The sequence below is a fragment of the Neopsephotus bourkii genome, unplaced genomic scaffold, assembly GCF_033783945.1.
Source record: "Neopsephotus bourkii isolate Nb327-2 ecotype Australia unplaced genomic scaffold, CSIRO-AGI_Nbou_v1 NB_1541, whole genome shotgun sequence".
NCBI classification, from domain to species: Eukaryota; Metazoa; Chordata; class Aves; order Psittaciformes; family Psittacidae; genus Neopsephotus; species Neopsephotus bourkii.
In genome coordinates, this window is record NW_026902017.1 from 385,934 (window position 1) to 408,867 (window position 22,934).

The 22,934-nt window shown below is 63.1% G+C and overlaps 5 protein-coding genes across 5 annotated transcripts in view; 4 read left to right on the top strand and 1 right to left on the bottom strand.

Annotated features, from left to right (window-relative positions):
* The first annotated feature begins 995 nt into the window (after positions 1-995).
* On the top strand, positions 996-6,324 carry HAS3 (hyaluronan synthase 3). The gene is made up of 4 exons (XM_061370391.1): positions 996-1,212; positions 3,186-3,806; positions 4,283-4,384; positions 4,469-6,324. Exons 1-4 carry the CDS (start codon positions 1,033-1,035, stop codon positions 5,390-5,392), a joined length of 1,827 nt encoding a protein of 608 aa, XP_061226375.1. The 5' UTR covers positions 996-1,032; the 3' UTR covers positions 5,393-6,324.
* Positions 5,182-22,934, top strand: part of NFAT5 (nuclear factor of activated T cells 5) — a 138,266-nt gene continuing 120,513 nt past the window's right edge. The window contains exon 1 of the mRNA XM_061370382.1: positions 5,182-5,187. The gene's annotated coding sequence lies outside the window, so the exon portion shown is untranslated. The remainder of the gene's footprint in view (positions 5,188-22,934) is intronic.
* On the bottom strand, positions 6,590-7,502 carry CHTF8 (chromosome transmission fidelity factor 8). The gene is made up of 3 exons (XM_061370395.1): positions 7,418-7,502; positions 7,193-7,310; positions 6,590-7,096 (listed from the first exon to the last, which is right to left on the bottom strand). The coding sequence occupies exons 1-3, from the start codon at positions 7,438-7,440 to the stop codon at positions 6,884-6,886; spliced, it is 354 nt and encodes a 117-aa protein (XP_061226379.1). The 5' UTR covers positions 7,441-7,502; the 3' UTR covers positions 6,590-6,883.
* Positions 7,830-12,858, top strand: UTP4 (UTP4 small subunit processome component). Its single transcript, XM_061370369.1, has 16 exons — positions 7,830-8,099; positions 8,174-8,362; positions 8,478-8,562; positions 8,682-8,771; positions 8,883-9,091; positions 9,266-9,437; positions 9,521-9,612; positions 9,923-10,019; positions 10,422-10,486; positions 10,610-10,732; positions 10,869-11,028; positions 11,297-11,403; positions 11,617-11,712; positions 11,946-12,131; positions 12,269-12,379; positions 12,656-12,858. The coding sequence occupies exons 1-16, from the start codon at positions 7,941-7,943 to the stop codon at positions 12,770-12,772; spliced, it is 2,058 nt and encodes a 685-aa protein (XP_061226353.1). The 5' UTR covers positions 7,830-7,940; the 3' UTR covers positions 12,773-12,858.
* On the top strand, positions 13,973-22,122 carry SNTB2 (syntrophin beta 2). Its single transcript, XM_061370370.1, has 7 exons — positions 13,973-14,449; positions 17,972-18,182; positions 18,547-18,757; positions 19,787-19,929; positions 20,096-20,292; positions 20,409-20,590; positions 20,984-22,122. Exons 1-7 carry the CDS (start codon positions 14,023-14,025, stop codon positions 21,074-21,076), a joined length of 1,464 nt encoding a protein of 487 aa, XP_061226354.1. The 5' UTR covers positions 13,973-14,022; the 3' UTR covers positions 21,077-22,122.

Below are 22,934 nucleotides of genomic sequence, written 5' to 3' on the forward strand. Positions count from 1 at the left end.
TGGGGGGGATCTGCACACCCACACAGCCCAGCCTTGCCCTCCTTGGCACTGTGCTCATGCCATGAAGGTGCTGGAGAGAGCTGGGGCTGCCGGGATGCTGGCAGAGCCTGCACGCTCCCTGCTGGGTGCCCGTTGGCATGGAGAGAACTGTTCTGGGTGCCAGCCCTGGATGAGGGACAGGGACAATCCCTGGAGGCAGCAGCTGGGGCAGCTTCTAAACGTGATTTTAGCCAAAACCGCGTGATTTTCGAGGGTGGGGGAGAGGGAAGTGGAACTGGCATTGCCAAGCCTGCCAAGGTGCTGATGCCACAGTGTTGGGAGTGGGGCTGCATTTGAGACCCCATGCCCCTCTGCAGTGTCCCTGGGGAAGGCCCTGCCATGGCACTGCCCTTCTGCCACCTGTTCTGGGGTCTCCCTCACGGTGAGGTCTTAGGATGGGGTCCTTCCACTGCAGCACCAGGAACCTTATCCGTGCTAGGACTGCCTGTGTGCAGGGAGCGCAGCCCTGCAGGGTGTCGTGCTGGGACCACCAGTGTGCTCGGGTGCATCCCGATACCGGTATCGCTCATCTCTCTGCAGCCAGGGCAGCCCCCATGGGTGCTGCAGCACCACGGGCCCCACTGCTTCACCATGGATCCATCGGGTTAGGGGAGCAGGGCTGGGGACTGCGGTAACAGAGCCCTCAGGGGCCCAGCCCACAGTCCCCCTTGCACTGGGCAGCCCCAGCCCCGCCGTGCTCGGCCCCGGGTACCTGATACCGGTGCCGGTTGGTGTGAGGTGCGCAGCACCGCTGTTCCCAGCAGGACTGGGGTTGCTGGGCTGTGTCTTCACCCCCCCAGCGAAGCCGCCTGCGTCGGGTCCGCACCTCGCCGTGCCGGGTGTGCTCGGGCAGCGGGAGCGCATTGTCCTTACCGCGCTGTCGCTGTCGCTGCCGCCAGCCCACAGCGGTGCCGGTGCCGCGCACGCCGCGATGCTGCCGTTCGGGCTGAGCCTCCCCGGGGCCTGCCGCAAGCAGCAGGGGACGGATTCTGAATGAAAAGTCTCTTTCGATGGGGCTGGGCGGGCTCCGTCCGTCCGTCCTGCCGCAGGGAACAACGGGGCGGCTGTGCTGCAGGAGGAGGGAGTTTGGTTTCTATCTCGGGCAGGGTTCCTGCGGCCAGCTCCCGGCCGGCAGCGGCGAGAGACACCCGGCAGCCACGGGTACAACGGAAGGTAAGGGGCAACCCCCGGGCTGGGACCCTACCGAGAGCTATGGGGAGGGCTGCAGGGTGGGGACACGCTGCCCCTGTCCGTTCTCCTCCCTGCTCCCTGCCTGCAGCCATGGGCACCCTGCATGCACCTGGCAGCAGCAGCGCAGGCAGCACCCCTCGAAGTCTGATCCACACCGGGTTTCACACCTCCACGTCCCATCGCTGCCCGGCTCAGCCAGGGCACGTGGGAGCCCCACTGGTGGTGCCGAGGGTCCTGGTGCATCTGTGCCCCCTCCCCAGCGTCCATGGGCTCACCAGTTCCTCACCACCCGCTCCGGACACTGCTCAGCACCACAGTGGTGCTGGGGGTTCCAGATGAGGGCAGACATTTGGCCGGGGTGCTCCTGCTGGAGGGATCCATTTCCCCAGACCCCAGAGGGAATAAGGGTCAGGGCCTAAACACAGAATCAATTTGCAGCCAGCTCCCAGCCCACATCAGGATGAAAAACCCAAATGTACTGGTTTTGAGCTCAAAGCTGAGGCTGCAGCTCCTCTGGGCTCTTCATGGTCACCCCAGGGCTGATTGTCCCCTGCCAAAAGCGCAGTGTGGGGACGCTGTGTGTCACCAGCACAGGGCTGCTGTTCCCCGTGTGATCCTGGTCCTGCCCTGGGACCCACTGGCCGTCATGGCAGAGTGAACGGTGTGGGGCAGGCCCTGTGCACCCCCAGGGGTTCACAGCCTTGCGAGGACTCCGGGGTGCGGGGCCGTGACACGTAGGTTACCCGTGGTGTCATGAGAGGGGCCCCGAGAGTGGGGCAGGGGGACGGGGTGTCCCGGGGTGGCCGCTGAGGTGTCCCCGGGTGCCCAGCCATGGTCAGGCGAGGAGCTGAGGCCAGCCCCGTGGCGCTGAGCCGGTGGCAGTGCCGCCTGTGCCGGATGCCGCCGGTGCCGGTGCAGCGCAGCGCCGGGTGATGCCGGTGCCGGTCATCACTCCCGCAGTGCGGGGCTGGAGCCGGTCCCAGGTGCTGCCGGTGCCGGGAGGGTCTCCGCTGCCTGCGGGCGGTGCCGTGGGTGGTGCCGGTGTCGGTGCCGGTGCTGCCGGTGCCGGGCGGAGCCCCCGCGGGCTGCGGGCGGTGCCGGCCCCGCCGCGGTATAAAGGGGCCGCACGGGCCGGGCTGGGTGCACAGCGGCGGCGGCGGCGGCCGGGGTGAGCGGCACTACCGGCACCAGCACGGTGAGTCCCGGTCCCTCCCTCCTTCCTCCGGCTTGCGGTGCCCTGACTCTTCCACCCTCCGTCTGTGCCCCCACGCTGCGAGAGCAACCGCGGCGGCACCGGGAGCGCGGAGCCGGTACCGGAGGCTGCGGGGCCCGGGGAGGGTCTGGGGCTGCCCCGGGGGCGCTGTCGGTAGCTCGGGGGGTCCCCGGGGAGGGCTCTGTGCGCTGCCCGCACCCCCCTGCCTGCACCTTCCCCCACGTGTTCGTTCCCCCCCCCGCACCTACCCGCACTCCTTCGCCTGCCCGCACCCCCCGGCCATGCCTGCGGTACGGCTCTGCGGTCCTCACCGCTGCCCGGACCCTGCCCTTACTGGGGTGGGGATCCGGGACCTGCCGGCCCCCGCTGCCGGAAGGTACCCGGGGACGCGGTGCACAGGCAGGGTGTCTCCCATGGGGACAGCCCAGGGCTCCCACGTCCCTGTGTCCTTCTCTGTCCTCCAGCCTGGAGGTTGCCGGGGAGCTGATGCAGCCCCTGCTGGGTTGGACGGGGCTTGGTGGTGGGTGCAGGCACCGTGTTCAGTGGGATGCTTGGGACCCCCACGCCATGGAGCTACCTGGAAGGTCTCACCCCCAGACTGGTAACTCGTGAGGGACAGGGTGGCCATGGGGCGGCAGACAAGCGGCATCCCCACGCTCTCCCCTCGTGGGGATCCAGGCAGTGGGTCTGGCTGTGTACTGTTCCCTGCACCCTGCCCTGACACTGTCTGGTCCCCCCCTAGATGCCAGTGAGCCTCTCCACAGCCCTGCGCGTTATTGGGACCAGCCTCTTCGCCTTGGCGGTGCTGGGGGGCATCCTCGCTGCCTACGTCACAGGCTACCAGTTCATCCACACGGAGAAGCACTACCTCTCCTTCGGGCTCTACGGGGCCATCCTGGGGCTGCACCTCTTTATCCAGAGCCTCTTTGCCTTCCTGGAGCACCGGCGCATGCGGGGCGAGGGGCGGCCAGTGCGGCTGGGGCGCTCGGTGGCCCTCTGCATCGCCGCCTACCAGGAGGATCCTGACTACCTGAAGAAGTGCCTGCGCTCCGTCAAGCGCATCGCCTTCCCCGACCTCAAAGTGGTGATGGTGGTGGATGGAAATGGCCCCGATGACACCTACATGCTGGACATCTTCCACGATGTGATGGGCTCCGAGCATTCAGGCAGCTACATCTGGAGGAGTAACTTCCATGCATGGGGCGAGGGAGAGACAGAGGCCGGGCTGCGGGAAGGGCTGGCCCATGTCCAGGCGCTGGTGCGCGGCACCACCTACTCCTGCATCCTCCAGAAGTGGGGTGGGAAACGGGAGGTGATGTACACGGCCTTCCGGGCGCTCGGAGACTCCGTGGACTATATCCAGGTGGATGCATGCGCTGGGTGGGAGGGGGGAATGGGGGCAGCAATTGGGGGCCAGGCAGAGGGGCTGCGGGTGGAGCAGGAGCAGCTCTATGAGCCCATTGCAGCACCTGCTGCCTGGTGCTGGATCCAGCCCTGTGCATTTGCTGCCAGGCAGCACCACTGGGGTTGGAAGGTGAATCGCTGCTGGCCTGAGGTGTCAGGCCCTGCCTGTGAGGGTTTCACACCACCGCAGGCAGGTGTCACGCTGTGGGACAGTGTTATGGTGTGGAGTGCCAGGTCCCCACGTGCAGGTGAAGGGTGGTGGACAGGGCAGGTCCCATGGCGGTGGCGGGGCTGGGTGGCCCAGGGCAGTGGTGCCGGTGTTGGGGCTGTGCCTGGTCTCGCCGGCCGTGGCTCGGGCTTGCCCTGCTGCGGGCTGGGCTGTCTGCCGTGCGTGGGTGCAGCGGGAGCGGGGCTCGACGTTCCCTCTGCCCCCAGGTGTGTGACTCAGACACAGTGCTGGACCCCGCCTGCACCGCGGAGATGCTCCGCATCCTGGAGGCCGACCCCCGCGTTGGTGGCGTCGGAGGCGATGTGCAGGTACCCCCCTGCTAGGGAGGGCACCCCGGGGTGGCGAGGGGGGAGAGGCAGCAGTACCAGGGCTCATGTCAATCCCTTTCCCAGATCCTGAACAAGTACGACTCGTGGATCTCCTTCCTGAGCAGCGTGCGGTACTGGATGGCCTTCAACGTGGAGCGCGCCTGCCAGTCCTACTTCGGCTGCGTGCAGTGCATCAGCGGGCCCCTGGGCATGTACCGCAATGCCCTGCTGCAGCAGTTTCTTGAGGACTGGTATCACCAGACCTTCCTGGGCAGTAAATGCAGCTTTGGGGATGACCGGCACCTCACCAACCGCGTGCTCAGCCTGGGCTACCAGACCAAGTACACGGCTCGCTCCAAGTGCCTGACGGAGACTCCCACCCGCTACCTGCGCTGGCTCAACCAGCAGACCCGCTGGAGCAAGTCCTACTTCCGTGAGTGGCTTTACAATGCCCTGTGGTTCCATAAGCATCACCTCTGGATGACCTACGAGTCTGTGGTGACCGGCTTCTTCCCCTTCTTCCTCATTGCCACTGTCATCCAGCTTTTCTATCGTGGCCGCATCTGGAACATCCTCCTCTTTCTGCTCACGGTGCAGCTGGTGGGCATCATCAAAGCCACCTATGCCTGCTTCCTGCGGGGCAATGCTGAGATGATCTTCATGTCCCTCTATGCCCTCCTCTACATGTCCAGCCTGCTGCCTGCCAAGATATTTGCCATCGCCACCATCAAGAAGTCTGGCTGGGGCACATCAGGGCGCCGGACCATCGTGGTTAACTTCGTGGGGCTGCTGCCGGTGTCGGTGTGGGTAGCAGTGCTGCTGGGCGGGCTGGCCTACACTGCCTACAGCCAGGACCTCTTCAGTGACACCGAGGTGGCCTTCCTGGTCTCGGGTGCCATCCTCTATGCCTGTTACTGGGTGGGCCTGTTTGCCCTCTACATGGCTATCGTTGCCCGGCGCTGCGGCAAGCGGCAGGAGCAGTGCGGGCTGGCTTTTACTGAGGTCTGACTGAGGCAGGGGCTCTGCCCTAGGGTGACCATCGCTGGTCCCTCCTTGCCCAGCACAGCGGGTGCTGAGCTGTTGGTGCTGGGCAGTGCTGAGCGAACCCGCTGCTCCGTTTCTGATCAAGTCTTGCTGTTTCTTTTATCATTGTTTTGGGTTTTTTCATATATATTGATTTTTCTGTACAAAAGCTGGCTGATGAATGGGGAGAGGCCGAGCTGGTGTTGCCTGGCACCATGCTGGGCACAGCCTTGGTGCTGCAGCGATGACAGAGGTGTCCCCCCACCAGTGCCGTACTGGTGTGCTATGTGGAGTGCTGCTGGCCAGGCTCCCCCACCCCTGTGTCCTACACCCTTCGGTGCTTTCTATGGGGATTTCATGGTCCAACCACCACGGTGCTATGGCAAAAAGGTCCCACGTGGCACCGTGTGCCAGCACCGCTGGCTGGTGCTGCCTCTGCCCCACTGCTGTTGTATGTGTGGGCATGTACCTAGGGGAGCCCTCACGGCTCCCTCCAGCCCCTTTTGGGGGTCTGGCTGCCCCAGGAGGGCAGCACCTCCTTTTAGCTTTGCCAAAGAGCCAAGGGGGGATCCCAGCACATGGAAACTGGGGACTGTGGCTTGGCCGGAGTGTCACTGCAGCCCCATCATACCAACCCTGCTGCCTTCCTGGCACCTTGTCTAGACAGTGGGGAGACGCTGGGTTTTGGGCTTTGGCATGCAGAGGAGGGTGGGGAAGAGCAGGTTCCCAACCTCTCCCCTTCCTGGGGAATTCACCCGGTCCTCTCCCATGGGCCCTCTTTTTTTTCAGGGCTTCAAAACCTTTCTACAATTGAGCTTTTAGATGGTTTTGTTTAATTTAATACAAGGTTTTTTAGGAGACTTTTGTAGCTCTTTGGTATTCAGACTTGCTGCGAATTGTTTGTAAATCTATTTATTTTTTAACCCGCAGTTGATTATTATTTTTTTTCTTTCATATTTTGGAAAAAACCTGTTTTTATATCCTAATGGATTTGTCAAAATAAAGACTTGCACCAAGGAAAGGTGGCGTGTGTGTGTGTGTGTGGAGGGTGATGGTCCTGGTCCCCTGCCCTGGCTCAAGGGAAGCTGGGGCTTGAGTCCCTGCCCAGCGCCTGATGTCCCCATAGGTACAGAGGTGCTTTTAGAGGGGACACGTCAACAGATGGGCCTCTCTGCCACAGGCAGCGCTGGCAGCACACTGGGACCAGCTGAATCCAAGCCCTGAGGGCAGCCCCTGTGCTCAGAGGATGTTTCTGCCCATCAGGACCCACATCACCTAGGATGGCACTTGGGTTTGTGCCCAAGAGCACGGCAGCTCTCAGAAACTGAGTCATTGCAGGGGGTACAAATGACCTGTGAAGAGCTCTGGGCACACAGATGCAGGATCTGCACTTTGAGGTGACCCTTGGAGTCCTCTACACAGGATGGAGATGCCAGCCCTGCGTCGCCTGGTGCTCGCAGCCATCAGCCCAAGTCCTCACACTTTCTTGGGCACATTGGTGATGATGGGCTTGGGGCGGGTTTTGAAAAGGAGCTTGGTTTTGATGAGGGCAGCGATGGTGTAACACGTATCCGGCCCCGCAGGGCCTGGCTCCTCGGCTCCCTGCTTCACCAGCACAGCAAAGGGCTTCTCCAGCTGCACCACCTTCCCATAGAGGATGTGATGGCCCACGATGAGGACGGGCACCCCCTGCGGAGAGCAGCGAGAGGCGGCGGGTGAGGGCGAGCAGCAGGGCCCCTGTCCCCCGGTCGGGGCCGAGCCCCGGTACGCGCGCGGCCGCCTCACCTCGCGGGTGTAGTGCAGGTCTCCCAGGAGGCTGCCCGCCAGCGCGCCGCTCTGCCGGGGCTCCACCTCGCCCTGCAGCTCCACCAGCACCCACTGCGCCAGGGCCCCGGCGCCGCCGCTGCGGGCGAGACACGCGGTGGCTGCACCCGACGGCTCCCGCACCCCCCGGTGCCGCCGGGGCAGGACCCGCACCCGTCGGGGTCGCGCAGCCCGCGGAGGCCTCACCTGGAGATGACGATCTGCACCATGCTGCGGGCCCTGAGACGCGGTCAGCGCGGGGGGACCGGCCCGGCCCTTCCCCGGCACACACCGCACCGAGCTCCCCGTGCCGGGTCCTGCGGCTGCCCCCGTTCCCAGACCCGCTTCCCGGGCCCTGCTCCCCCCTCGGGCCGCTCCGCTGTTGCGCTGGGCGCTGGTGCCCTCCAGTGGCCCCGGGGCTGCGGGGTCGGGTCAGGCCAGGGCAGTCCGAGCTCCTCCCGCCTCCACCGGCCCCTCCCCGCCCAGCCCCGGCAGCTCTCCCCCCCGGTTCTCCCCGCCCCGGTCCCGCTCCCGCGGCCAGGTCGGATCCGCCGCTCGGTAGCGCCCGAATCTCCCGCCGCACCGCTCCTCTACTTCCGGTTCCTCTTCCCTCCCCAGTTCCGTTTCCGGGTGCGCCGAGCGCACGTGGGGTTGCGCGGGGCGGAGCGGTCCCGGCCCGGTGCCGGTGTGGGACGAGGGCGGGAGCGGGGACGGGGGCGGCGGGAGCGCGATGGGGGAGTTCGAGGTGCACCGGGTGCGGTTCTTCGGGCTGGTGCCCGCGGGCGTGCGCTGCCTCGCCTGGCAGCCCCGCAGCGACCGCCTGGGCCTGGCCCGCACCGACGGCACCGTCGAGGTTTACAACTTCGCCGCCAACTATTTCCAGGAGAAGGTGAGGGCACGGGGCCGGGCCGGGCCGAGCCGCAGCGGGGGTGAGAGCAGCGGGTAACGGGTGTCCGTCCTCAGGTGATCCCCGGGCATGAGGCCCGCTCGGTGGAAGCGCTGTGCTGGGCGGGGGACCGGCTCTTCGGGGCCGGGCTCAGCGGGGAGATCACCGAGTACGACCTGGCCGGGCTGTGCGTGGCTTGCTCGGTGGATGGCTGCGGGGGGCCCATCTGGAGCATGGCGGTCAACAGCAGCGGCACACAGCTGGCGGTGAGTGGAGCGGGGTTGGGACTGGGATCGGGGCCGGGGTGGCTCTGCCACCTCCGGAGGAGGATGCGGTTTGGGTCCACTCCTCCCGCTGGGGCTGATTCCACCCCTCCTGCAGATCGGCTGCGATGATGGCTCCGTTAGGCTATTCCAAGTTGTACCTGGTGGGATCCAGTTTGAGCAGAACCTGGACAGGCGGAAAGGTGAGTCCGGGAACGCGCAGTACTTCAGTGCATCTTTACTCTGTCCTTCCTGTCCGTCCTGGTGATGACCAAGGGGGTGCGAGCCCACAGGGTCACATCTGGAGCTTCCTTCCCCACAGGCCGCATCCTGTGTCTCTCCTGGCACCCGTCAGACACTCACATAGCAGCTGGCTCCATCGATAGTGTCCGCGTGCTTGATGTCAGTTCAGGTAACTTGTGCCCTGGGAGCTGAGCCTGGCCTGGCCCCTGGGACTGTCAGCACTGGCCAAGCGCTGCGGGGGAACCTGTTGTCACCCCACACCATCCTTCCCCTATCTCAGGCCAAACTGTGCAGAGGATCATGGTGAATTACCACGTACAGAAGGTGAAGCAGGAGTGCATTGTGTGGAGCATCGCCTTCCTCTCCAGTGGCACTGTTGTCACCTCAGACTCCTTTGGGAGGGTGCAGTTCTGGAACTGGGAGCAAGGGACACTGCTGGACTCTCACACTGTCAGCAACTCAGCCGTCCTCTCGCTGGCTGTGTCAGAGGTAGGCAGGTCTCCTCTGTCATTCCCAGGCCTCGGTGTGCTGGGGCAGGAGCTCCCTGGCTCGGTGCCTTGGGGCTGGGAGTGAGGCTGCTGGTCCCTGTCTGCCTCCAGCAATGCCTTCTCCTTCTTTCCAGTCTGCACCCATAAACCCCTTCCCTGTTTCTCTCACCTTCAGAAAGAAGACAGCATCGTTGTGGGCACTTCAGCGGGGGCCACATACCAGTTCCAGCTGCTGCCGGTGAAGCTGAGCAGTCAGGAGAAGCGCTGGATACGAACAAAGCCATTCCACTATCACACCCATGACGTGCGAGCTGTGGCGCACAGCTCAACAGCTCTCATCTCTGGGGGTAGGACAGGCTGTGGTAACCAGGAGGGCTTGGGTATCCCTCCCCCCCAGACCTATTTTGGCTGACCTGTGCTTGGCTTCCAGGCCTGGACGCCCAGCTGGTGATCCGCCCGCTGATGGAGAAGATGCAGGACAAAGGCTACGAGGCAGTGCTCCGCAAATTCACCTTCCCCCATGTGAGTGCTGCTCTGAGCCAAGGCAGGCTGGCAGGGCTGGCTCTTCCCGTGGGAGAAGGTTGGTCCTCCCTGCCCCACTGGGTCCCCTCCCTGGCCCTGCTGCATCTGGAGGCTCCTGCCACGGAGGGTGTAGAAGCTGGCAAGCTCGTCTTGCTGGTCCTGCTAGCTTTCCATCTCCAGGCTCCCGTTCCATGGGACCCAAGTCCTTCCTCTTCCCCACCCCAGAGTCTCTGGCACCCCAGGGCGTTTCAGCTTTGGCCCAGCCCTTTGTGCCAGGCTGTGGGTTCATGATGATCTTTTCTGCACGCAGCGACGCCTTGTCTCCTGTGCCAGGGAAGCCCGGCTGCTCCTCTTCCAGTTCTCCCAGCACCTGGAACTCTGGAGGCTTGGCTCCACCAATGGGACGGGTGAGTGGCAAGGCCCAGCTCTCCAGTGCAAGCCCTGTGACAGAGCCTGTGCTGAGTTGCAGGCACAAGCTGTCCTGCTGCTTGGGCAGCAGAGGAGTGGCTTAGTTCAGGTCCTTCCCTTCACATGGCCCTGCACTGGTGATGGCCCCGGGCATGGCTGTGGTTCCCAGCATGGCATATGCCAGGGCTTTCTTGCTCTTCCAGTGGAGCTGGGCTGGGCCCTGGGGGTTCTGCCTCAGGGGAGGCTGGGGGAGGGTCTGGTTTTTCCTTGGTGCTGCTCTCCATGATCCCCAGCTGTGGTTTCCCCACAATTTGGGTCCCGTGGGTTGGGAGCCTGGAGATGGAGACCCGGATGGTTTCGCCACCATCATCAATGTACCATGTGGTTTCTTACTGACCCAGGAAAGGATGGTGACGTCCTTCCCCTGAGCAGCATGCCTGAGCACCTCGTGCAGCTCAAGAGCAAGGTAGGGCTGAGCTGGGGCTTGGGGTCTGCTGTGGCCACCCCTCTGCTCTCCCTCTGACAGCTGACCCCGTTTGTTTGCCTGCGGGGATCTCACAAACCCTGTTTGGCCCCTCTGCACTTCCAGGGCCCGGAGCACATCTACTGCAGCTGCATCTCGCCCTGTGGCAGTTGGGTCACCTATGCCACAGCATCCCGCTTCCACCTCTACCGGGTGCACTATGAAGATGACGGTGTCCGAATTGAAAAGGTGAGGAGCGTGATGGGCTGCCTGCTGCAGGGACGGGTGGTGGGTGGCTGCGGGGTCGGGGCATGGTCGGTGTTATCACAGGGATGAGGGTGGCAGTGGTACGTGGCTGCCAGTGCTGCTTTCTTCCTGTCTCAAGATCCCCAAAGTGTCAAAGCTGCTGCTCCCAGCCTACCAGCTCCAGTTCTCCTCTGACTCCAGAAGCCTCTTCATTGCCTCCGCTCGAGGTTCTGTCCATGTTGTCCTGCTCCTAGAGCCGGGGGGCTGCAGACACCTGCACACGCTTCGGCCACCATCAGGTTTGGGCTGGGGGGAACTGGTGGGGTTGGAAGGTGCTGGGGGTCCCTGGGCTGCTGTGTCCCACCCCTGCAGAGCTGAGGGCATCCCCCTTTTCCTGCTGTGTGGTGTATGCATCCTTCCTCCTCTGCCCGTTGTGCTGCTCTATAGGTAGGGAGCAGGGTGCAGATCAGCAGGGGGAAGACACGGGTCTGGATGTACTGTGGTGGTAGGTCTGGGGCTCTTTGCAGGCTCAAGCACCCGTTACATCTGGTGATGGTGCTTCCACAGGATCCCCTGAGGCTGTTTACCTGCTAGCGCTGAGCGCAGATGGGCGGTGGCTGGCTGCAGTCAGTGGGGACTGGGCAATCCACATCTACAAGCTGAAACGCTTAAAGGTAGGAGCAGGAACTGGAGAGTGGCTCCGGTAACGGGCCCGCTGCCTCCTGCCTTGGGGATCTGGGTGATGGTGGGCTTGGTGTGTAGATCCCCTGCCCAGAAGGGGGATGGCTTTATCCATGGAGGAGGGCTGGGGTGTGTGTGTGTGTGTGGAGGGGGCTTGGAGGCAGCCTTTGGTGTTCCTGTCTGCATGCTGTTCTCCTGCCTTGCAGCATCACTGCACGGTGCCCATGTACAGCTGCGCAGTGACAGCTGTCGCCATCCACCCTGTCACCAACAACCTTGTTATTGCCTACTCGGACCAGCAGGTAGGAGCTCTCCCAGTCACAGCCCTCATGGACTCAGTCCCTTCCCTGTGTCTCCCCCTGGCCTTGAAGCTTTCTGGTCCCATGAGAAAGCTGCAGCTCTGGGCCGGAGCAGGGACCCACTGTCTGGCTCACAGCCTGGCTGGAGCCAGGGCTGCCATGCACCAGCATGAGGGGGAAGCCAGAGAGAACCAGGCTTCATGAGCCACCCCGTCTTCCCTCTCCTGCTTCTCCAGTTGTTTGAGTTCAGCATTCCTGAGAAGCAGTACACAGACTGGAGCCGCACAGTGCAGAAGAGCGGGCTGCACAAGGTCTGGCTGGAGAGAGACTCGCCCATCACCCACATCACCTTCAACCCCAAGAACCCCTCGCACATCCTGCTCCACGATATCTACATGTTTTGCATTATCGACAAGTCCCTGGTGAGCCTGTGTGCCAGGGCAGGAGGGCTGGGTTTGTTCACAGACATCCCTCGGGCATTGATACCTGTCCCTGCTGGGAGCAGTGCATGGCACTGGGTAGCCGGGCAGTGCTGACACATGCTGTGCACTCCTTGTAGCCCTTGCCAGACAACAGTGCCCTCCTGATGAACCAGTGCATCCTGAAGCAGCTCCCAGAGAGCGCCAGGCAGCAGCAGCTCCACGCCTTTAAGATATGCAAGAAATTCCAGGTAGGTAATGGTGTTGCTGGGTGTGTGCTGTGTCAAGGAGGTGGATGCCCTGTGCCTGTGGTCCCTGTGATCCTCCCTGTACTCGTGCCCAGTCACTCCCAGTGCTGTGATGGCACTGAGCAGCAGAGCGGCTCTCAGTCTCTGTCTCAGCACAGCCGCTTGCTGTGATCTGGTGAGCACAGAGCCCCAGCCAGTGCTGGCTCTGTGTGGCTGAGCCCAGCAAGCCAAGGCAGAGGGGACCTGGCTCTCATCTCCTGCCCCTTCTGTGCCCCCCAGCCCCTGCTCTTCGCAGATCTACTGAACGAGAAGTGCCTCGTGATGGTGGAGAGGCCTATCATGGACATCAAGACCCAGCTGCCGCTGCCCACCCACAAGAAGAAATTTGGCACCTAAGAGGAGAACAAGCCGCTCTGGCCCCATGGAAACTGTGTATGTTGTTTTCCTAGAGCGCTGTACAAAATAAACCCCACTGTGCTGTATGCCCGTGGGCTTGTCTTTGCCCTGCGGGGCTACTCTGATGTTCCAGGAATGGGTCAGGTAGGTGCTGGCCTGACCATAAGGGTGCAGCTTGCTCATGGTGTTCCCATGCTGGTGGTCCTCCCAAGGACAAGGCAGCACTCCTGATTTCTCACCTTTTCACAGCATTGTGTCCTGGGTTCCCATGCAGCCAGGTAGATTGGTGGGTCTATGGACACCCATCCCCTAATGAAGGAGGGGAAATTAAGGACCTAGGAGTAGTTGGTGTATCAGTTCCCTTAGAAATCATAGAATCAACCAGGTTGGAAGAGACCTTTAAGAACATCAAGTCCAGCCTTTACCCAGTACTGCCAAGGCCACCACTAACCCGTATCATTGATGGCCTTGTCTCCACCAGTGTCTTGGGCAACCTGTTCCCATGCCTTACCACCCTTCTGGTGAACAGATTATTCCTAGTCTCTAGTCTAAACCTCCCCTTGCACAGTTTGAGGCCATTTCTTCTTGTCCTATCCCTTGTTACTTGGAAGGAGAGAGCAGCCACCTCCTCCAACTTTCTTTCAGGCAATTGTAGAGTGTTAACTCCCCCTGAGCCTTCTCCAGACTGAACCTCCCAGGTCCCTCAGCCCTTCCCCATCACACTGTGCTCCAGGCCCTGCACCAGCTCCATTGCCCTTCTCTGGACCCACTCCAGCACCTCAGTGCCTCTCTTGCAGCGAGAGACCAGAACTGAACACAGGGTTCACCAGTGCCCAGCACAGGGGACAGTCATTGCCCTGCTCCCGCTGCCACATCGCTGCTGGCAGAAGCCAGGATGCTCTTGGCCGTAAAACAAGCGCGCAGGGGCGCGAGGCTTTAACCAGAGCCCGGGAAATGGAGAGCGAGGCTGGAAGTAAAGCGCGGGGGCGCGAAATCGCCCGCAGGGCGGAGCTTCACTCCCCCTCCCTCCAGCGCCACCAATCGCAGCAGAGGCAGTGGGAGCCGCCTCTGCTGCGATTGGTCTCACCGGAGAGAGGGGAGGGGCGTCTTAGCCCCGCCTCTCACTCGGCGCGTAGCCTATAGCAGAGCGCCATGCGGGCGAGGGGCGTGTTTACATGGCCACGCCCCCTCCTCAGACCCCGCCCCTTTTCCCGGTACGCGGCGGCGGTGGCGGCGGCATCACCGGCGGCATGGCCGTGTGGACCCGCGCTTGCAAAGCGGGGCTGTTGGAGCTGCTGTTACGGGAACGTTGGGTGCGGGTAGCGGCGGAGCTGAGCGGAGAAGCGTTGAGCTTAACGGCGGAACCGGGAAGCTGCGAAGCGGCGGTGGTTAACGGCGTGGTTAACGGAAACCCGGAGGCAGCGCCCGGTTGCGTGCGGAGGGTGCGGGTGGTGAAGGCGGAGGCGGGAGGGCTCGGTATCAGCATCAAGGGAGGTCGGGAGAACCGCATGCCGGTGCTCATCTCACGTATCTTCCCGGGGCTGGCGGCGGAACGGAGCGGGGCGCTCCGTCTCGGCGACGCCATCCTCGCCGTTAACGGCGTCGATCTACGGGATGCTACTCACGATCAAGCCGTCCAGGCGCTGAAGCGTGCCGGGAGGGAAGTCATCCTCGAAGGTACTGACTAAACCAGCCCCGTCCGTGTTCCCCATACCGGCCCCCTCCTCCCCCGGGTGCCCCCCAGCCCCACTACCAGGTCTCACGACACTTCCCTGCCCGCTGTCACTGGGCTCCTGGAACCCCCCCTTGGGCCCTTTTTCCGGTTGTGGGACCCCACTCTCCCTTGTTCTCCCACCCTTCCCACTGTACGTGTGTGTCCCCCCAAAACTCCCAACCCTGGTGCTGGGTCCCGCTGTGCCCCTCCCTGGCACGGGGACAAGGACAATGCATCCTCTCCCCTGGGAGGGGTGTTCCTGCTCGTGGTGGGATGGGAGCCCCTCCCAGCTGGCGACAAGGGTGGGCAACTCCTACTGACCATGTTCCTCAACGGCAGAGCTGGGGTCCCCCGGTGCCGAACCGGAGTCCCCTGGCTGGATAGTGTCCCCAGCCCTCAAAGGCAGAGCCCCCACGGTGGGCACTTGCTCTTCTTGAAGCCCTGGGAGGGCTCTGTCCAGGGTGTTGGCGTCTGCCCGTGTCCCTGGGGGCTCTGGACCCACCGTACAGCCAGTTTGGGGCTGGCCTTATGGAGCCACCAGCTCCTGCCCGACCTGTTCCCGGCAGCCCAACAAGCTCAGGCAGAACCCGCCTGCCCTGTTGGTGCGCGGCACACAGGGCTTGTGCTATGGGGTGCTGTGCCCCAGGCAGCTGGCAGGACACAAGCCCTTTGTGTTGTGTGGGTCAGAGTGTCCCATGGTGAGCACACAGCATCCTGTTCTCTGGTGCGTGGAGCTGCTCTGCGGACACAATGCCCATTGGGTGCTGGAATTGGTCACCTGTACCAGGCTGGGCTGGGCTGATGCTGGTGATGGATGCTTTCAGCAGGAGGGCAAGCGGGTGGGCTCCTTGGCATGGGGCAGCTCTCTGCGCCTCAGCCACGGCTGGGCAGCTGTAAGGACCATGGTGGAGCTGTGTCATTGGGCTCGGTGTTTAAACACCCACCAGCTCAGAGCAGCTGTCAACAGCAGCAGGAGTCCTCCCAGGACACCGTGCCCGATTCTTCACCTCCCCGCTGCATCCTTTCTCCTGTCTGTTTGATCCTGTCCCACAGGAGCTCCAGCCCTGTGCCATGTTTATCCTTTGCTTCCGCCACAGGCACAGGCGCCACAGCAGCCGCCCCTTCCCTTCCCGCTGGGGCGGCTCATCCGATGGCTGCAGCTGGCCTAGGGCCTGGCAGCACTGTCCAGCACTGGCTGGCATCTGCACGCCATGGAGAGGACATGGGGGAGACCTTGGCTGTGCAGCCCCACCATGTCCCTCCCTCCTCACCAGCCCCTGGAGTTGTGACAGCCCTGGCAGGGTCCTGGACAGTGCCAGGCTTCACCAGGGCCGGCAGCCCCTGCCCTGGGCACTGGGTTTGGCTGCAGGGACCCGTATCTGGCGCTGTCGTCTCGGGGTGCCCACAGGCACACGGCGTGCTCTGGCATGTTCTGGTGTGCTGGGGGCAGGGAGCCCTTCCGCCTGTGCTGGGAACTGCGGGCAGAGCTGTGGCCGGCAGGCGCACACTGGGCAGGCAAAGGGGAAGGCCCCTTGCAGAGCCGACCCATGTGCAAAGGTGGGGAAACCTCTTTGGTGTCTCCCCTGTGGGTGAGGTGCTGGTGGCAGGAGGGGGCTCCAGCCCTGAGCACCCCCTGAAGCTATCCAGGCAGTGCATGGGGGCTCAGCCCCGCTGAGGCCGGTGCTAACCCGGCATTGCTGTGCACCCAGAGCAGCTTCCTGCAGCAGGTTGGGCGAAGGGTGCCGGCAGCAACCGGGTTTCCTTTGTGGTGAGGTGTAGGTGGGGCAGCACAGGCTGTGTCAGGGGGTGGCTGTGCTCCGGCCACTGCCTCACCGGGAGCAGAAGCGGTGGCTGCAGATGCCATTGTCCTGGCCTTCGGTGAGCTGGTGGCCGTGCCCCAGTGGACACTGGCACAGCGGAGCCTTGGCACAACGATCTGGACTCCTGCCATGGGAGGGTGGCTGCAGGGTGCCAGGCTCCCGTCCGGTGCTGAAAGCGGCTGTCCACATCTGGCAGGAAGCCCCATGGCAGGACCTGCCGCCTCTGCCCCTGCCCTGCCCAGCCAGGCAGCAGGATTAGGGGTGCGCGGGGACGGCGGTAATCCCGGGATCAGTGCGGCGGGAGGCTAATATTAACTCATTTGCTGCCCGCAGCAAGGACAAGCGTCTCACGGCAGCACGTCCCGCCCTGCTGTGCTGCTCCCTCAGCAAACCAGGCGGGCGGCCGGGGGGCCCTGAGAGCCCCTGCGCTGGGGGGGGTGCAGCGGGTGAACCGTGGGCTGTGTCATGCCCATGGACCCGGGGGCCCAGCAATGGCTCTTGTGGCCGAAAGCAGGACCGGGGCCCCATGGCTGCTGCTGTTCCCTCTCTGGCAAGGCGTCGGTTGTCCTGGCTCCGCGGCAGGGAGTTTCACTTCACGGCGGATTACGGCGTTATTCTGTTGTTCGGGTTTAACTCCCCGCTGCCCTGGGGTGTGTGAGCGTTTGCGTTCCCGGCACGTTCCTCCACTGGCGAGGGGCTGCGGGGCTTGGCACCGGCGCGCTGCTCTCTCTCACGCCATGCGTGCCGGGCGGTAGCGCGGCGGGCGAGGGTCCAGCCCCAGCTGCAATCGCCTTGTCCCAGGCTGCTGTCAGCACTCCTCGCAGCTTTCCTGCCTCATCCCGGCCCTGGCAGCGGCTCTGCTGACGCTCCCTGACATCTTGGAGGCGTTGGTTTTCCCTTGGCGTGGCAGCTGCCGCAGCCTTGGCACAGGGGGGAACCCGTGGTGGCACCGCTTGCCCCATCGCAGTTGGGATGGGCTCCAGGATGCCGGCATCTCACTGGGGCTCTGCTTCATCCCGGCTGGGTGGTGCGCACGGATGCGGAGGGATGGTCTGGGGGGAATAGGAGTCGGTGCCTCTTTCCTTCCTGCCCAGCCTGGAGAGGAGCGTGGAGCCGGGATGTCCTGGCTGCAAACGCTTCTCCTCATCTCCATCCCGCCGGGAGCGGAGGCAGGCTGCCGGCAGGTTGCTGGCAGGCACAAGCAGCAGCATGGGGTCAGCTCGCCGTCAGCGCTTGCGGCGCTGGAAACTTGGCCAGTGCTGTTCTTGCAACGCGGCAGCCAGGATGGGCTGCAGCCTGACCTCCTGCCCGGCCCCATTGTGCTGCGCCGCCTTCCCTTTCCTACACCCGCGGCGGCAGCGGGGATGAGTCTCCGGCGCCTGTCCTTCACTTGGGATATCTCCGTCTGCGGGCAGGGTGGAACCCTCCAGGCCATGGCCCCATGTCCAGGCCTCTCCGGCTGGGAAGGGGGGTGCCCCTTTCCTGCTGCCTGTAGCATGAGGAGGGAGTGGAGTTCGGCTCCCTGGCACATGGGCTGTGCTGGTGCTGCTGGGGGGTCTGCCTGAGACACCCCATGGTCAGAGCATCTTCATTGTGCAGGGCTCAAGTATAGAGGTGCTGGGTCCCTGCAAAGCCCTAACCTGTCCTTTCCCCTTTCCCCCCTAGTGAAGTTCATGCGGGAGGTCACCCCCTACATCAAGAAGCCCTCGCTGGTGTCAGACCTGCCCTGGGAGGGGGCTGCCCCACAGTCACCCAGCCTGAGCGGCAGCGAGGACTCAGGCTCCCCGCAGCACCAGGGCCCCCGTGACCGCAAGGTGATCCCCTTGAAGATGTGCTTCGCTGCTAGGAACCTCAGCATGCCTGACCTGGAGAACAGGTGAGGGGCTGCCCGTGCCCCCCCCCCCCAGACTCCAGTGGTTGCTGGTGGGGGGATCCACTCCCCATGGACTCCCCCAGGACACGGCTGGGTGCTGCCCACGACCTCCTGCTTCCACTGCTGAACTCTGACAGGGAAGTTGGGTGGTTTGGCCAGGGCTGTGCTGCGCACCCCCTGACCCTATGGGGTGGCTGGCAGCCTCCCCTGCCTATGGAAAAGGGGTCCCTGCAAATCCCCCCAGATCTACCTGCTGGCAGGGCTGGCACCAGCCTCCCTGGCACAGCCAGAGCTCCAGACCAGTGTGGGCAGTTTGCTGGGCTGGGCACAGGCTCATCAGGGTGCCCCCGTTCCCATCCCCTCTCAGGCTGATCGAGCTGCACTCCCCGGACAGCCGGAACACCCTGATCCTGCGCTGCAAGGACACAGCGACGGCACACTCCTGGTTCATGGCACTGCACGCCAACATCACTGCCCTGCTCCCGCAGGTGCTGGCTGAGCTCAACGCCATGCTGGGCACCGGCGGCGCCGTGGCCGGTGGCAGGGAGGTGAAGCACATCGCCTGGCTGGCCGAGCAGGTATGCGTGCCAGGGCTGTGCTGAGGCTGCTGCTGTGGGTGCAGCTGCATGGCTGTTGGAAAGCTCCATCACCAGCCTGGACACCAGGCTCTGCTGTTGTGGCTGCACCGCGGTGTTGTGGGTTAAGCACAGCTGGTAACTCAGAACCACACAGCCTCTTGCTCCCCTTTTCTCCTTTCCATCTGGGTGGGATGGGGAGGGGAATCAAAAGAATGTAAACCCCATGGCTGAGATAAGTACAGTCCAGTAACTAAAGGATATGTAAAACTGAAGTATATATATAAAACTACTACTACTAATAAGGGAAGTAACAAGGGGAGAGAATATAAAACTAAAAAGGGAAGGGAAAAAAACCCCAAATGAACACAACTGCTGCACACTACAATTGCCACCACCTGCTTACCAATACCCAAGCAGTGATCTGGGCCTTGCGGGTGACTCCCTCCAGTTTCTATAGTGGGCATGATGTGCTGTGGTATGGAATACCCCTTTGGCTAGTGTGGGTCAGGTGTCCTGTCTGCTCTTTCCTGGCTTCCTGTGCCCCTCCTCAATGGCTGAAAAGTCCTTGATTGGGGTAAGTGCTACTGAGAAGACTAAACCATCCGTATGCTACCAGCATTGCTCTTGGACTAAAGCCCAAACACAGCACTGCACCAGGTACTAGAAGGAGAAGTGCAGCTGTTACAGCTGAACCTATGACACGCAGCAAAGGCAGTGCTTCCCATGCCCTCAGCACCTTCTCCTGCTGGGATTTCCTGGCTGTAGATGTTCATCACCTTCTTGCTTTTCCATGAATTCACTGCCTGAGAGCCACAGCCTGCCCGGGTATCACAGTGAGGTCGGCCCCGGCTGTAGGGTCCCTTAAGAGCTGCTCCTGGCTTGGTTTTGTGGGGTCAGCACCCTCGGTAGCACCCTGCACATGGCCACTGCTGAGAGCCCTGCAGCGTGGAGCCGCTGGCTCGAGGCTAGCGGGCTCATAGCTGCAGTGGCCCTCCCGTGCCCCTCACCGTGCCCTCATGTCTCTTGCAGGCACGCCTGGATGGAGGGCGGCAGCAGTGGCGGCCTGTCCTCATGGCAGTGACAGAGAAGGACCTGCTGCTGTACGATGGCATGCCCTGGACCAGGGATGCCTGGGCCTCCCCTTGCCACAGCTACCCGCTGGTGGCTACCAGGTGGGCTGGCAGGGCTCCATCCATCCACCCTCATCCTCCAGGCCTGGTTCTTTAGCTCTGCTTCTTGCTGGAGCAGAGGACAGGCACTGAAACACTGGTGGGCATGGTGTGGCATCATCCTGATCGTGCCCCTGACTACCCCATCCGTGTGTTCCCCCCACCCCAGGCTGGTGCACTCAGGCTCAGGCCTCCGCTCGCCCGCCCTGGGCTCGGAGCTCACCTTCGCCACCCGGACGGGCTCTCGGCAGGGTGTGGAGATGCACGTGTTCCGTGTGGAGACCCACCGGGACCTCTCCTCCTGGACACGCATCCTGGTGCAGGGCTGCCACGCTGCGGCTGAGCTGATCAAGGAGGTGACTGTGGGTGAGTGCTGTGGGGAGGGGACACTCCCGGGCTCCCCCCTTCCCTGCAGCAGGACCCAGGTGTCCTGGCAGCAGCAGCAGTGCAGGCAGTGGGTTAAGCCCTGCCTGTGCCCGCAGGCTGCACCCTGGGTGGGCAGGAGGTGCTGCTATGCATCCACTACGAGTGTGGCTTCACCATCTGCCGGGAGGAGCCGGGTGGCAGCATCCTCTTCCGCTACCCCTACGAGAGGCTGAAGATGTCGGCAGATGACGGCATCAGGACCCTGTACCTTGACTTCGGGGGCCCCGAAGGGGAGCTGGTGAGCAAGGGGGCAGCCGGGTTCGGCCCTGGATCTGGGTGGGCTTCCCTTTGTCATTCACTGTGAGGGTGCTGAGGCGCTGGCACAGATGAAGCTGTGGCCGCCCCATCCCTGGCAGTGTTCAAGGCCAGGTTGGACACGGGCTTGGAGCAAGCTGCTCCAATGGAAGGGGTCCCTGCCTGTAGCAGGGGTTGGAGCTGGAGGAGCTTTAAGGTTCCTTCCAACCCAAACCATTCTGGGATTCATTGATCGCTGCAGCATCACCATGGCTGGCTGGACCCTCTGGGTACCACTGGCTGGGAGCTCCCAGCCTTGGGTGTGAGATCCTAGTTCCCCCCATGGGGTTTGGCATTGTTGAGGGGGGCTGACTCCGCTCTCCCATCTCCCCCCCAGGCGCTGGACCTGCACTCCTGCCCCAAGCCCATCGTCTTCATCCTGCACACCTTCCTCTCAGCCAAAGTCACCCGCATGGGGCTGCTGGCGTAGGTGGTCTCGCACCCCCCCCACCTTTCCCCATCACAGACCAGGGGGAAAGTGGAGGGTCCCCACACCTCCTGTCCCACCAGTGCCTTTCCAGGGCTGGACTCGCTGCCCCAAGAGCTGCTGGTGCAGTGGCAGGATGGCTGCTCTGGGCTGGGGGGGGTCTGAGCTTCTCCTGCTCTGCACTGGCAATCCCAGTGCCCCTGGTTCTGGGGTGGCCAGGGCACAGACAACAGCTTTAACCCCCCCCCCGGGCCTAAACCCGTCACTCGTCTCACCAACTGTGCCTTGGGGCACCCCAGTGCTCCCCCCAGCACCCCTCCTGCCATGGGGCTCCATGGGTCACATTGTCCCCAAATGGAATGGGTCTGGGGCTCTGTGATGCCCCCATTGCTGCAGCATAGGATCCCTCTGCCCCACTCAGGGTGGGGGACACATACTTGTCTTACTTGGGGCATTCATGGGTACAAGAGGGGACCCCCTGCACCCTGCTGCTGCTCTCAGTGCTGCTGCAGAGTGCAGCGGTGATCCCCCCAAAACCTCCCAAAGCCAGAAAACAATGCTGTGTCTGCTTCCTGCAGGGCTGGGGCTGCCAGGACCCCCCCACCCCCCCCAATGGCACCCCCAACCCTGCAGCCTGGCCCCCTGCCTGGGAGCTGCTGGGCATCTGGTCCCCCACGGCTCGGGGGCCTGCAGGCCCTGGGGATTGGGGCAGTACATGTAGATTGATGCACTTTCGCTTTTGTACCTTCTGTCCCCATGGGGAGGGGGCAGCTCCGTGCCGTGGGCTGCAGGGAGAGCCCCGGTGCAGTGGGACCCCCCCCAGGGATCCCCGCTCCTGGCTGAGGCCCTGTTGCTCCTCAGCCAAACTCCTCTGCTCACTTTCTGCTTTCTATGGGGCTGTGCTAGCTGGGGCTGTGGGGTGCAGGGGGATCTTGGGGGGTGCCAGCCCCCACCAGGGCTGCAGCTCCCACACAAGCACTACAGGCCCCGCACGCCCCTTCTATTTTTGTATTCTTTGTAAATCGCTATTTATATCAGAATGCCTTTGATGGGGTGTCTGGGTCTCATTCTGGAGGGGCTGTGGGGGTCACAGAGGAGGTTACAGTGATGTGTGTGCCCGTGCCGGGGGTGAATGGATGGTACAGCACATGGTGGTGGTGGCGTGAACAGTATGGGAGAGACTGGGAGGGACTGGACGAGGAGATGCTGGGGGGACACTGGAGTGTCGTGGTGGGGGTGGCTGGGGCAGTGGGGCCGTGAGGGTCGTTGGTGGGCACAGGGGCACGCACCCATAAGGGTGTTGTAGGGGTGTGCACACATACATGGCTGGGTGAAGGGGGGGGATGCGTATCCACGTCGGGGTGCCTGTAGGTGCAAGCATGTGCCCGGGGTGCACACGTGTGTGTTTGTGTGTCCGTGTGTTGTGGTCAGCATGCTGAAGGGAGATGATGGGATTCAGAGGGACCTGAACACGCTTGTGAGGTGAATACTGCCAGCCTTATGAGGTTCAACCATGCCAAGTGCAAGGTCCTACACCTGGGTCGGAGCAATCCCAGGCACAGCTACAGGCTGGGCAGAGAAGAGATTCAGAGCAGCCCTGTGGAGAAGGACTTGGGGGTGCTGGTCGATGAGAAAATGAACATGAGCCGGCTTCAGTGTGTGCTTGCAGCCCAGAAAGCAACCGTATCCTGGGCTGCATCAAAAGGAGCGTGACCAGCAGGTCAAAGGAGGTGATCCTGCCCCTCTACTCTGCTCTCATGAGACCTCACCTGGAGTACTGTGTGCAGTTCTGGTGTCCTCAACATAAAAAGGACATGGAACTGTTGGAACAAGTCCAGAGGAGGCCACAGGGATGCTCAGG

Coding starts and splice junctions, on each gene's coding strand:
- HAS3 (XM_061370391.1), top strand. CDS start 1,033: ATGAAAAGTCTCTTTCGATGGGGCTGGGCGGGCTCCGTCCGTCCGTCC. Junction 3,807..4,282: donor ACTCCGTGGACTATATCCAG/GTGGATGCATGC, acceptor CTCTGCCCCCAG/GTGTGTGACTCAGACACAGT. Junction 4,385..4,468: donor GCGTCGGAGGCGATGTGCAG/GTACCCCCCTGC, acceptor TCCCTTTCCCAG/ATCCTGAACAAGTACGACTC.
- CHTF8 (XM_061370395.1), bottom strand. CDS start 7,440: ATGGTGCAGATCGTCATCTCCAG. Junction 7,311..7,417: donor GTGCAGATCGTCATCTCCAG/GTGAGGCCTCCG, acceptor TCTCGCCCGCAG/CGGCGGCGCCGGGGCCCTGG. Junction 7,097..7,192: donor ACCTGCACTACACCCGCGAG/GTGAGGCGGCCG, acceptor TGCTCTCCGCAG/GGGGTGCCCGTCCTCATCGT.
- UTP4 (XM_061370369.1), top strand. CDS start 7,941: ATGGGGGAGTTCGAGGTGCACCGGGTGCGGTTCTTCGGGCTGGTGCCC. Junction 8,563..8,681: donor GAACCTGGACAGGCGGAAAG/GTGAGTCCGGGA, acceptor CCTTCCCCACAG/GCCGCATCCTGTGTCTCTCC. Junction 10,733..10,868: donor ACGGTGTCCGAATTGAAAAG/GTGAGGAGCGTG, acceptor TCCTGTCTCAAG/ATCCCCAAAGTGTCAAAGCT.
- SNTB2 (XM_061370370.1), top strand. CDS start 14,023: ATGGCCGTGTGGACCCGCGCTTGCAAAGCGGGGCTGTTGGAGCTGCTG. Junction 19,930..20,095: donor TACCCGCTGGTGGCTACCAG/GTGGGCTGGCAG, acceptor CCCCCACCCCAG/GCTGGTGCACTCAGGCTCAG. Junction 20,293..20,408: donor GATCAAGGAGGTGACTGTGG/GTGAGTGCTGTG, acceptor CTGTGCCCGCAG/GCTGCACCCTGGGTGGGCAG.